A 13,358-nucleotide genomic window follows, 5' to 3' on the forward strand; every position below is an offset into this window, starting at 1 on the left:
CTCTCTCTCTCTCTCTCTCTCTCTCTCTCTCTCTGAGAGCGCTCTCATACAAAACAAACCTCTCCTTGCGGCCCGCTTTATAAACCAACTAATCACAAGGCTGTTTTCCCCCCTCCTCTCGTCTTCAATGTACCTTGGAACCTTTTATCCATGTCCCCAAACAGTTTGAGTTCTTCCCTCTTTCATCTGTTTAGATGCCATACTACACCCATCACTCGTTATAATGGACCCAGAACATCGCAAGGGCAAACATTCAGACATGTTTGTTTCCTCTGAGGCACGGTTTGATTCAACAGGCGTTTTGTTTGAGGATTGTGTGTACTGGTGTCACAAAAGTACAGAAATGGAAAAAGATTAAAGGGAGGCTCCGCACACTCTCTCTATATCTATCGCAAGCTTCCGGTCTATTGACCTTCATCAGGCATGAAGAAGGCCAATAGACAATAAATTATTGTGCACAGATTTGAGTGTTGTGCGGAGCCTCCCTTTATTTGTTTGAAGATTATGAAAGCATTTCTCATTTTATTTCATATGCTATTTATCTATGGTCCCCCTAATCTCCACCAGCAGAACTCTTCTGTAGACATTTTTAAAGCTCAGCTCAAGACCCACTTCTACAACATTGCTTTTAATTGATCTTTTATTTTTTATTTTTGTTATTCATGTCCTCACTGTATTGCATTACTGCTTGTTTTTAATGTTGTTGCCTTGCTTTTCTTTTATTCTCCATTTTTCTGTAAAGCACTTTGAGCTGCATTTCATGTCATGAAAGGTGCTATACAAATAAAGTTTTATTATTATTATTATTATTCTAGAAGGTTCTAGAACTGGTGCCTTTATACGGAACCCGAGGCCATTTTTGGGGGTCCAGTCCCAAACCAGAGCATACGTACCTATTTACACCACAGTGGGTGCAGCTGGGGCCAATAAGGCAATCATGGAAGAAGGTATAGGGCCCGTCACTAACCATTGGGTATACATCAGTGGTTCCCAAACTTTTTCATTTCATTAGAAAAATATACGCCAAGGACCCCCATATAAGAGAAGATTTTTTTTCGGCTCTAGCAGTGATTCTCAACCATCGTAATGAGTCGTTTGAAATGCAATATTTTACGGGCCCCAATTTAATGGTCTCTGAGACCCCAATTTATTTTGTAAAATCAATGTTAATTTAACTCTGTAGAGTGTGTACATTTGTACACTCTCTCAGCACTATACAGTACATGTACTGTAGCTATACACCCTCATACTGTACATGTCACGGGTGTCCATATGAAATCCATTGTGGATACATATAAAAGAGCTGACATTGTTTATGGGAGCAGGATGCTATCGTGCAGTCTAGTCTCATGCATCATGAAGCAGTCGGCCGTTAACCCATTCTGACCGGGCACCCATTTTGGTGTTAGCATCATGTTATGCTTTACCTATTGAAAAATAGCAGATCTACAAGCTCATATCGCGCCACCGAGTGGCGCGCTACGAGCTTGTAGGTCTGCTATTTTTGAAAAATCGAAGAACGACTGACATTTTTTAGAATCTGATCTCAGGTCAGAATGGGTTAATCAGACCAGTGTGTGGCCAGTGGAAACCTCGTATGAATCTGATCTCAGGTCAGAATGGGTTAAGTACAGTAAAAGAATGTGTCGGGTGCCGTCCTGCCAACTTCTGATGTTCGCAAATAGAAAAAACATGCCTCGCTCCTTTGACGGCGTGTTGTGTGTATGATCCAATGCACAGTGTACAGTACACAATCATATGCGCCGTTTACTCCTCCTCCTCCTCCTCCTCCTCCTCAGACAGACGTGCATTCTGCAACCAAATATACAAACAGTGATGAAATCGGCTGCACCTTCAGTAAAACTCCTAACGCTAAGCATTTAGTCCCTCTCTCTCTCCCCCTCTATCTCATTCCCTCTCTGGATCTCTCTCTCTCTCGACCCCCCCCCCTCTCCTCTCCCTCTCTGATGTTGCTGGCTGAGACCATTAGGCGTGCTGGAGCCCTTTGACATGGTCTGATTATGTTTGGCTGCAGCCCCACGGGAGATGTTAGATGAGATGTGTTTCCTTGGATCAGCCATGGTGTGTGTGTGTGTGTGTGTGTGTGTGTGTGTGTGTGTGTGTGTGTGTGTGTGCCTGTGTGTGTGTGTGTGTGTGTGCGTGTGCGTTAAGCCAGGGCCTGTTGATTGGCCTTGATTAAGAGACTGCCGGGCACTAGACGCAGGTCTTTGTAATGCAGCATCTTGAGCTGGTTACGTCCAATCAGTTCCACAGAAGGCCTTGGACCCAGGTGTGTGTGTATGTGTTTGTCAGAGTGTATATGCCTGTACACCTCCGTTGTGTGTGACTGTGTGTGTGTGTGTGTGTGTGTGTGTGTGTGTGTGTGTGTGTGTGTGTGTGTGTGTGTGTGTGTGTGTGTGTGTGTGTGTGTGTGTGTGTGTGTGTGCGTGCTCATATCCAGTATGATGCAATATGCATTGCCCAGTAGCATGCTGCTGCAGTGCATGCCGTTCTGAATCTGCACAAGGAGCACACGTCTCAATGCGTCCAACACCAGATGAATACACTGTACAAACAGAACTGCTTAATTTGTGACCAGATTTGACTGAGAGCCTGCCATCGCGCAAATTCCTGCTTTTCACCAGAGGAGAATTTTTTTTTTTTTTTTTTTTTTTTTCAAAATGAGTTAATAGCACAGGCAGACTCTTCACATAATGATAAATAATGTAAATATGAAATAAATGCCCAAACATGTAGCTATAGGTGTGATGTCAGAGACCACAGAAGTGAACCATTCAAGCCTGTTTTCTCAACTATTTCAAAACATTTTCAGAAAACATTCCCGAAAAAGCAAAAATGTTGATGAATTAAAAATAAATTTCACTGATTTTCTTTCTCCTGTATTTCATGAAGAAATCAACGGAAAATCTGAGAAATTAGAAAACAAATGTGTAAGAAGTAGTGAAAATAGCTGACCTAAGATCTAAGAAGTTCACACTGTGGCACAAAGCAACGCGTTGTGAGCCTGTAGAGCTGCTATTTTAAGTTAATACCATGCTGATTATTTTTTGCAGTGATCCAGTTAACTTTCATGTGATTACTTTAAAACATATAAATATTGCTAAAATAAGGCAATGAAATATCACATCTAGATCTAGAAGTTGCTCGATTATGTTTACCCAGTCAGTATAGTAAACCAATATTTAGGTTAAAACAAAAGGGATTTAATAGAAACGTTAACCCTATTAAGGGTATATATTATGATATATTAATAATAGCTATATAGTGTTTGTTCAGTAACGGGTGTCCCTTCTTCTCTCCAGCTGTTTAACAAACGGAAAATACATTTTCAAGTGGATCATCTATTTAATCCAATCGGAATTGAGAAGCGATTTATCAGCTTCAATAATTGTATAGTGTTCCAATTTTGACTGAACTCTCTCTCTCTCTCTCTCTCTCTCTCTCTCTAACTCCATCTCTACAGTCAAGCTGAGCAGCCAGGAATCGTACAACAACTTCACCAACAACAACATGGGCAACCCGTGCCTGTCTCCCCTCCCCAGTATGACCACCGTTCTGCCCCTGGCACAGATCAAACAGCCCATGAGCCTGGGCACCATCACCAAGCGCACCGGGTAAGACACACGCACACACGCACGCACGCACACACACACACGCACGCACGCACGCACGCACACACCCCTCTCCATGGCTATACCCAGATATCACTCCATCATTCACTCAGTGGATGTTTGTATGAATGCGCTAGACCTGTAACAAAGTAGGCTGGTGTCTCCCAGCCATGCATGTTGTAATTTTCTCTGGGATTTCACTCTTTAAGTGTGCGTTGCATTTTATACTCTGTGGTACTAAATAGCTTAGCATCTCGTGCATCCAAATCTGGGACTGTCGGACCCTCGTCTGACATCCCCAGGACGGACTGACAGACAGACAGACAGACAGACAGACAGACAGACAGACAGACAGACAGACAGACAGACAGACAGACAGACAGACAGACAGACAGACAGACAGACAGACAGACAGACGGACGGACGCGGACTCTGGTGGACTGTGAGAGCAGCATAGTAGTGGATGCCCCCCGGCTGTCTTTTTGTCTCAAACTGCCGGCGGTTTGCATAAGCTCACGGAGGGACACAATAGATGAAACGCCAACTCGCCTGCAGCGTCCGGTTTCACTATAGACTATATCAAAAGAATTGATCGTTGTGTGAGGTGACGTGTGTTTTAAAACAACATCTAAGACGTATTAAAAGCATTTCCACCCGCAGTGATGCTCCTGACAGGCCCGACACAAAAACAACGCTGGTACACGTGCCGGTCCTGCAGTCACGTCTTGGTACCCGGGCCTTCGTCAAGCATTGAAATGATGTCGTTTTAAGGCACCCATGGCATTAACCGACTACCGCACCTCGCTAAGCACATTTACATACAGGTGGCTCCAGAAATATAGCCAGATTTTAAATATTTTTCATTTAAATGTAATTTTCCTGTGCTGTTTGAATAGGACTATGCTATAATGATTGAAGTGGCGTGATGATATTTGATAAGTGAGTTCAGGGAATGAAAATAGAGACCTGATACCTGGATGCTGTCCGTGTTTTCCCCTTAGCGCTATAGGATGACGTCCAAAGGCAGGGCGGCTGAAGAGGCTCTTTTGCATTCTGCCCTCTTAGCTCACCCAGGTCTCCCATTACCGCTGATTAGCATGTAAATACTAACTGCACTCGCTATCGCTCTCCATGTGCAAACGAGGATGCTTTAACTTACGGGGTTACCTTTTTGCGCTTCTCTCTTCAGGTGTATTACAAAATGTATTTATTTATTTATTTATTTATTTATTTATTTATCTATTTATTTATCTATTTATCTATTTATTTATTTATTTATCTATTTATTTATTTATTTATTTATTTATTTATTTATTTATCTATTTATCTATTTATCTATTTATCTATTTATCTATTTATTTATCTATTTATTTATCTATTTATCTATTTATTTATCTATTTATTTATTTATTTATTTATTTATTTATTTATTTATTTATTTATTTAAATCGCCATTTTCGTCAATATTGTTTTGGTGGATTGACTTAGTGGGATCGAGAACAGCTATATAGATATAGATAGATCTGTATTTGTCATCGCAACGTGTACAACGAAATTAAAAGTGCCAACCAATCAGTGCATCATATCACAAAACAACATACTGTATACAAGCTAAAACAAAACACACGTGACTTCTTGTTATTGCACAACCCCAGCAGCACTAATGCACAAACATGCGTCCTATGAAAGTCCTATGAAGCCACGTGGGAGATGGTACGACAGTCTGTCTGTCTGTCTGTCTGTCTGTCTGTCTGTCTGTCTGTCTGTCTGTCTGTCTGTCTGTCTGTCTGTCTGTCTGTCTGTCTGTGTTGCGCCTTCTCTCTCTCTCTCTCTCTCTCTCTCTCTCTCTCTGTGTCTCTCTCTCTATCTCTCTCTCTCTCTCTCTGTGTCTCTCCATCCGCTCTGGGGGAGGTCATCAGCACTAATGCATCAGGACATGCAGCTGTGCAGATGGCTCCTCCTGACCCACACCAGGCCCTGCTGCATGCACAGGACAGCACCAGTGCACACACACACACACACACACACACACACACACACACACACACACACTCACACACTCTGAGGCGGCAGGTTGAGCCCCTAGAGTGGGGCTGATATCATATGCTTTCACGGTATACTTGCGCAGGAGTGCTCGGGCACCATCTGTCTGTCTGCGCAGCCAGCCCGCTCTCACTCTTTTGCGTGCGTGGCGTGCGTGCGTGGCGTTGTGTGCGTACATGCGAGTGAGAGGTGGGGCATCATCGGGGCAGCTGTATTTACACCTGTATGAGCAGATTCCTGTTGGCAGGGCATCACAGGAACACACCAGCTGCTTAACCTACATTCTCTCCTGGGTCGTCTGTATGTGCACTGTGGCATGTGACACACACACATACACGTGTGCACGTGTGTGTGCGTGTGTGTGTGTGTATGTGTGTGTGTGTGTGTGTGTGTGTGTGTGTGTGTGTGTGTGTGAGAGAGCAGTGAATCTTCGCAAGCCTTTGTTCTGACCTGGCTGGATTGTCAGGATCCCTCCCTCGCCCCACATACAGTAAACAGCTGTGTGGTTTCTATAGTGGACCTGACATACATTTCTTCATAACCACTTCAACGCTCCACGACTACTCGTTTTTAGTCTGTCTTCTGGAGCCACTTATTCCACCTTCAAAACGAAGCCACAACAAGCCAATATTAGGCCTTCAGAAGGAGTCTCTCTCCCTTGTGGTTCCAGTGCTCTCCACATCTCAGGGTGAGGAGTGTGGGTCGGATGTGCCCCGCCATCCTGCCTTGATAACCTCCTGCTAGACGAGGTTACAACAGGAGGAGGCCAGAGCCAAGGTTCTGCTAGTCTGTGGTGAAAAACCCCCCCCCCCACATACTTAAGTAAAAGTATCAATACTGCAATGTAGAAATAAATACTCTGCTGCAAGTAAAAGCCTGGAATTATGAATGTACTTGAGTTAAAGTACAAAAGTATCGGTATCAACATACAGTACTCATTATGCAGATTGTCCCATTTAGCAAGATATTAAATGTATTGCTTTTTTTTTTTAAATTATTACCAGAACTGCAAGCTTCTATATCTGCATATAGATCTGGTATTTTCAAATTGGCCGAAATGTGTAGGGCTGAAGTGGTTACCGTATGTTCTGTAGGCTAATAACAATCAAAATCTACAAAGTAACTAGTAACTAAAGTTTTGAAATAAATCTAGTGGAGTAAAAGGGCAATATTTGGTTCCGAGATGTAGTGGAGTAGAAGTAATCTTTTTTGAGAATTTGGAAACACAAAGTACAAATACCTCAAAATGATACTTAAGTGAACATATATTACTTTCCACCGCCTGCTGCTAGTCCTCACATGCACCGGTCGGTCGCGCCGGTCGCTGCATCCATTCCACACACAGCAGAACTGCAGATAACCCCACCGTTTGGTGCCTCCCGTCTCAGAACTGCAGATAACCCCACCGTTTGGTGCACCTCCCGTCTCAGAACTGCAGATAACCCCACCGTTTGGTGCACCTCCCGTCTCAGAACTGCAGATAACCCCACCGTTTGGTGCCTCCCGTCTCAGAACTGCAGATAACCCCACCGTTTGGTGCCTCCCGTCTCAGAACTGCAGATAACCCCACCGTTTGGTGCCTCCCGTCTCAGAACTGCAGATAACCCCACCGTTTGGTGCCTCCCGTCTCAGAACTGCAGATAACCCCACCGTTTGGTGCCTCCCGTCTCAGAACCGCAGATAACCCCACCGTTTGGTGCCTCCCGTCTCAGAACTGCAGATAACCCCACCGTTTGGTGCACCTCCCGTCTCAGAACTGCAGATAACCCCACCGTTTGGTGCCTCCCGTCTCAGAACTGCAGATAACCCCACCGTTTGGTGCACCTCCCGTCTCAGAACTGCATATAACCCCACCGTTTGGTGCACCTCCCGTCTCAGAACTGCAGATAACCCCACCGTTTGGTGCCTCCCATCTCAGAACTGCATATAACCCCACCGTTTGGTGCCTCCCGTCTCAGAACTGCAGATAAGCCCACCGTTTGGTGCCTCCCGTCTCAGAGAGGTGTCGTTTTGGGGAAGGAAATTGACCCAAGAAATGTTGTTCCTCGTCCAAACATCCCCTGGCGTGGGAAACGAGGTCACTGATAGAAGTGTAAGCGGGGCTGCTGTCCTGAGGGGGAGTGTTAGATTTGTAGGACGGGACAGTGAGGGCTGTGACTGAGAAAATGGACTCGTTCGAAGCCACGCGCTCAAACGAAGCATGCTCTACCTGTCCATTCATGGACAGGAGAGCAACAAAGAACAAGAACAACAACAAAAAAAACCATGACCCTTGACTTGAGTCTATAGCTGATGGCATCCTGCAGCTAATGCAGATTGAGATCAAACAGAGACAGAAACACGGTGAAACAGCGAGTCACCCCGTGACCTGCACACAGATGGGCCCTCAGATTAACTGTAATGTGTGTGCACGAGGCAGCCGCCTGCCAGCCCCATTGTCTCATATATAGAGCCGTAATGAGAGCAGGGGCTTCCAAATGGACTTTCACCACTTAAGCCCCTATAATATAATACGTCGTCGTACGGTGCGACAAACCGTGGAAATATAGCCCACCGTCGAACAAGCTCACAGCACGGCCCGCGACGCAGCACGTCGTGAGCTTGTAGATCTACATTTTTGATGTTGAAAAATGTGCCCAAAAATAGGGACACAAGTGTTAATGTGGCTAAGAGCGCCCGCCCATAGCAGCAGGTTTGAGCTTATAGCCCTCCTCCCGTGTAGCGTGGGCTGTCCCGGAGGCTTCCATCACCGACTGGAACATGTCACACGCCAGCCAGGCTAAACCATTTGCACAAATCACCCTTCTTCTTCTTCCCTCTCTCTCTCTCTCTCTCTCTCTTTTTTTTTAATGGCCCTGGCGGAGAAGCTATTAGGACAGACGGGTTAAGAGATGAATGTGTGAACGATTACTCTGTGGGAGTGGGGTCGTCGCCCTCACAGGTCGATTTATGCTCTCTCTCTCTCTCTCTCTCTCTCTCTCTCTCTCTCTCTGTCTCTCTCTCTCTCTCTCTCTCTCTCTCTCTGGCGTGTCCGTGCGCACATGCTCTCTTGCTCGGTCTGCCTGCAATCTGTGTTGCCAACATCACATGTATTTTTTTTTTGTAAATGTTGAGTAAATTGCTATAATGATGACATTAGCACAGCCCTGGAGACATGCGTTTGCGGAGGTTAAAATTGAGCTGTTGCGGGAGTAGGTTTTATGGAGTAGCTTTTTCTTGTACTATTAGTAATAGTTGTAATAATAGCAATAATAATAATAATAATAATGCCTCCCTGGCATGTGCATGTAAGCCTCTCCAAATGATCCAGATTGCTGCAGCACGCTTGATCTTCAACCAGTCACAATTTTCCCCCTTTTTCCGCTCCCTCCATTCGCTCCCAGTTACTGCCCGTCCAGTGTATAAGTACAAAACACTGATGTTGGCCTACAAAGCAACTAAATGTATGGCACCCCCATAACTTCAAAGAGCCTGATCCAACCCTATACAACCCCTCCTGCTCACTCAGATCAGCTATAACACAGGGAAGCTGGCAGAACCTTTGCTAAAACATCCAGGACAACGCTCCACACGTCCCCAGACTCTTCTCCCTTCTCCCTTGCTCCCACACACTATGGAATTCAACTTCCCATTGCAATATTGGAACCGCAAACTAGGGCTAGGCGATATGACGATACATCATTATAGAAAATGTCTATCGTGAAAAATGTTCTCTATCATTTATATCGTTGTGTCGCAAAACAAGTGTTATACATCACAGCACCCAGCCTCGCTGTGCTGTTATTTCATAACAAACATGAAGGGAGATGATGGCTGACCAGATTCAGAGCGGAGTAACACTAAAATAACCGTCCATTCACTGCTATAAATGCAGGTTTCATGTTGGGTCAAATTGACTCACCTCTTCAGACTCCCTCTTAGCCCGCAGCACTTGCTGTGGCACTTTCCCTAGCCTTGACGACCTTAAAGGCTTATATGCAAAGGCTAAAGATGTCATTTACATGTTAAATGCAGACAGATGCCAGGTGGCATCCTGTAGTGTTTATACCGTAGTTTACATGTACAGATTGTTGTTTTTCTTTGGATATTCTTCTGTTAGACCGATGATATTACTAATGCTTACTTATCCTAGATAACTTTTTCTATGCATTTGATGTATTACCTTGTGTTGTCCTTGCTTACTGTAAATTGCTCTGGATTAAGAGCAATAATAGCAAAAATAGCAGACCTACAAGCTATGAGCTTGTAGATCTGCTATTTCTCAATAGCTAAAGCATAACGTAATGCTTTAAACCAAAAGGGGTTCCCGCCCAAAATGGGTTAAAAATCTATCCTAAAAACAACAGCCAGTAGTGAAGCTAAAACTGGAGTAATATGTTCTCTCATCTTAGTTTCAGTTCAAATTCTGACTGCCGCAATTTTAACAAGTAAACAACTGACGGTAAACAGTTTTCTTTGGCAGGCCAGGAAAAAAAAAGCATTGCAGTAATCAAGCTGAGAGAAAACAAAGGCGTGGATCAAATCAAACATCTTTGCATCGCCCCAATGACAGGCTCTAATTCGGGGCAATAATTACATAACTGGTCATTTTTTTATTCACCCTGAAACGTAAATGTTGCGACCGCGACCAGCGACACTTTTCTTATAAGCCGTGAATAAAGCTGGGTTTTGATCAAAATCCAAAGTGCAATCTGGGAAAAGAATCCCAAGATAAATGCCTTTTAAAAAAAATCTGTTAACATTGAAGTGGATGGAGGAGAACGGAACGAGAGAAGTCCAGACGGTGGTGAAGTTAGCGGTCTAACTTTATCAATAAAACCCCCCCAAAAGGCGTCATTGGTATAGTGACGAAGGAAAGTTGTAAAAGTATTACTAGTAACGATTCCATTGGCCAAATCCATGATTCCATCCGTCTTAACACATCTAACTTTTCACTGTACACATACTTTACCATCCTAATACCTAATGGTAATGTATGTGCATTGATTCAGCCACCATTCTCCTGTAGACACAGACACACTACAATGCATTCCTGCACAAGAAGCAGGCAGGAAGGAGAGAAACCTGAACACACGTCATCCGAGACCCCATAGGTCCACTTGGCCCTTTTATATTCCTTCTTGTGGAGCAGCTCTCTCACCCCACTTCTCCATTTGTCTCCCATTGGCATCTGTCCATTTACGCAGCAGGGGGCCAGCGCGGTCGGGAGGCTCTCGGTGTAGGTTGGAGAGAAGGAAAAGGCCCACAGGAGGTTGGAGTAGTGTACGGGTACGTACACCCCTCGCTGCTCCTCCACCCTGCGTCACCCCCACATCCCCCCCAGACTCGCTGGAACTAAGACCCCAGCACTAATGGTACACCCACCCCCCCCCCACCACCACCGCGCACTCTGATTAGCATGCAGCCGTTTAACCCATTTTAGCCGGGGAACCCCTTTTGGTGTTATAGCATTATGTTATGCTTTAGCTATTGAAAAATAGCAGATCTACAAGCTCTCGGTGGCGCGCTACGAGCTTGTAGGTCTGCTATTTTTGAGTGGTGCAACCACTCCAAGGAACAGCTTTGTCCGTGTTCACCTATAGTATGTGACGTTCACCTATGTGTTCACCTATGTATGTATGAGCATCGTATAATGAGTACCAGTAGGGGCGCTGTTGCCTGCTAATGAGAGAGAGAGAGAGAGAGAGAGAGAGGAGGAGTTGGGGGGGAGAGAGAGGGGAGTTTCACCACTCCGTTCACACGGGTGTGATTTTTTTTTGTTTAATCGAAGAAAGACTGACATAGAAACATAGCTTTTTCAGAAAGTTTTCAAACTGACATTTTTTAGAATCTGATCTCAGGTCAGAATGGGTTAACCATGAGGCCTCCGTAACAGCAACCCCACCGTCGGATGTCAACCGACCGCTGCTCGTGCAAGACGTTCTGTGGCACATCGTCTCTCTCTCTCTCTCTCTCTCTCTCTCCCCCCCCCAAAGGACACTTGTTTTACTCACCCCCCTCTTCTCTCACATCCGTGTGTACCAGGACTAATTTGAGACTCTGCTGCTATCGTCTGGAGGGATCCAGGCGGATGCAAACTGCAAAGCGATAAAATAAAGCATTGAAGCAGAGAGTGCTTTGGTTGGCCAGGGATCCTGTTTTCATGACTTGGGGGAGAGGCTCGGCTGTGTGGCCGAGGACAGAGTTCAGTCTCATCGGGGCATTATTGCTGTTGGGAAAAGGCTTATTTACTGTAAACAGTTTACGGAGCTCTGTCACTATCTCTGGATGTGCAGGATAAACACAGGAACACACTCCTACTCCTAATGGCTTGTAAACACTCGGAACACACACGCACACAGACACACACACACACACACACACACACACACACACCCACACACACACACACGTGTGCACACACACACACACACACACACACACACACACACACACACACATGTACACACACACTCAAAAGACAGTGGACTCTGGGAGATTATTTGGTGAGCAGGTACACACAAACACACACACACACACACACACACACACACACACACATAAACACACACACGCACACACACACGCACACACACACACACACACACACACACACACACACACACACAGTGTGTCCTTGATAACATAATCACAGTGAATACACTCACCCCACACCCTTTGCTTCCAAACACAGGCATGCGAGGCACTCACAGAGACAATGCTCTACCCACAAATACACACTGCGGTGCTATAAAAAGACATAGCGCACATGCAACTCCTAATCTCAACAACAGGCTGAAATAGTTCCACATTCATAACAAATCACATAAACCTTTCGCTAGTCGAGGCAATGATCAAATCTGTTTTCCTATCGGTTTTCGGTGCAGTGTCACATTTTTTCACACGGTTGGCTTCAGAACCTGCATGTCTCTGCGTTGTTGCACCCCCCCGTGCCTTTTTTAAAGTCAGTATCAGTAGCAGAGACAAAAAAAAAGAGAAGAGATGGATGACTGTAGAAGTATGCGGACACGCTACAGGCTGCCAAATGTACAGTATGGTATCACACTTTGCGGAACAGCTTGGGCGCTCAGATCTACGGTTAGCCATCCCCCAGGTTCTCCAATCCATCTTAGCGTACGGACATTCTGTTTCCTGCCCCTGATGCGTTGTTGTGCGCTTAACGCACTCTGGCCGGGAACCCCCTTTTGGTGTTTTATTCAAAGCATTGTGTTATACTTTATATATTGAAAATAGCAGATCTACAAGCTCATAGTGGAGCTGGAGCACTACGAGCTTGTAGGTCTGCTATTTTTTGAAAAATCGTGAAAATGTGGCGAAAATCTTTGAATATATATTCTTTCAGAACGTTTTAACTCAAATCTTTGCTGCTGGGGGGGGGGGGGGGGGGGGTCTATGGAACAACATATTTTCAGATGGGGGTTCGGCCGGGCAATTACATATATTTTTGGGGGTCCTTGACGTGAAAATGTTTGAGAACCACTGACATAGAAACATAGGGTTTTTTTTTCAGAAAACTGTCAGGATTTTTTAGAAGACATTTTTGTGGAATCGTCCTCCGGTCAAAATGGGTTAAACAGACACGTCCAAAACGATGTAATGTGAAAACTGTGCTTGCCGGAGCGTGCTAGTTTAATAATGGTTTTTCCATCTATTCTCTCTGTCTCTCTCTCCCTCCCCTCCCCT

At 45.0% G+C, this 13,358-nt stretch overlaps 1 protein-coding gene across 1 annotated transcript in view; it reads left to right on the plus strand.

The window, feature by feature from the left end:
• Positions 1 to 3,489: 3,489 nt before the first annotated feature.
• LOC308312130 (BCAS3 microtubule associated cell migration factor-like) overlaps positions 3,490 to 13,358 on the plus strand; it is a gene marked incomplete at its 3' end in the record, with an annotated part of 43,166 nt that continues 33,297 nt past the window's right edge. Inside the window, exon 1 of the mRNA XM_080794522.1 lies at positions 3,490 to 3,635. Coding sequence (XP_080650648.1) covers positions 3,532 to 3,635 — 104 coding nt within the window. The remainder of the gene's footprint in view (positions 3,636 to 13,358) is intronic.

Source organism: Protomyctophum bolini, assembly GCF_963924005.1.
Source record: "Protomyctophum bolini genome assembly, contig: SCAFFOLD_335, whole genome shotgun sequence".
NCBI lineage: Eukaryota > Metazoa > Chordata > Actinopteri > Myctophiformes > Myctophidae > Protomyctophum > Protomyctophum bolini.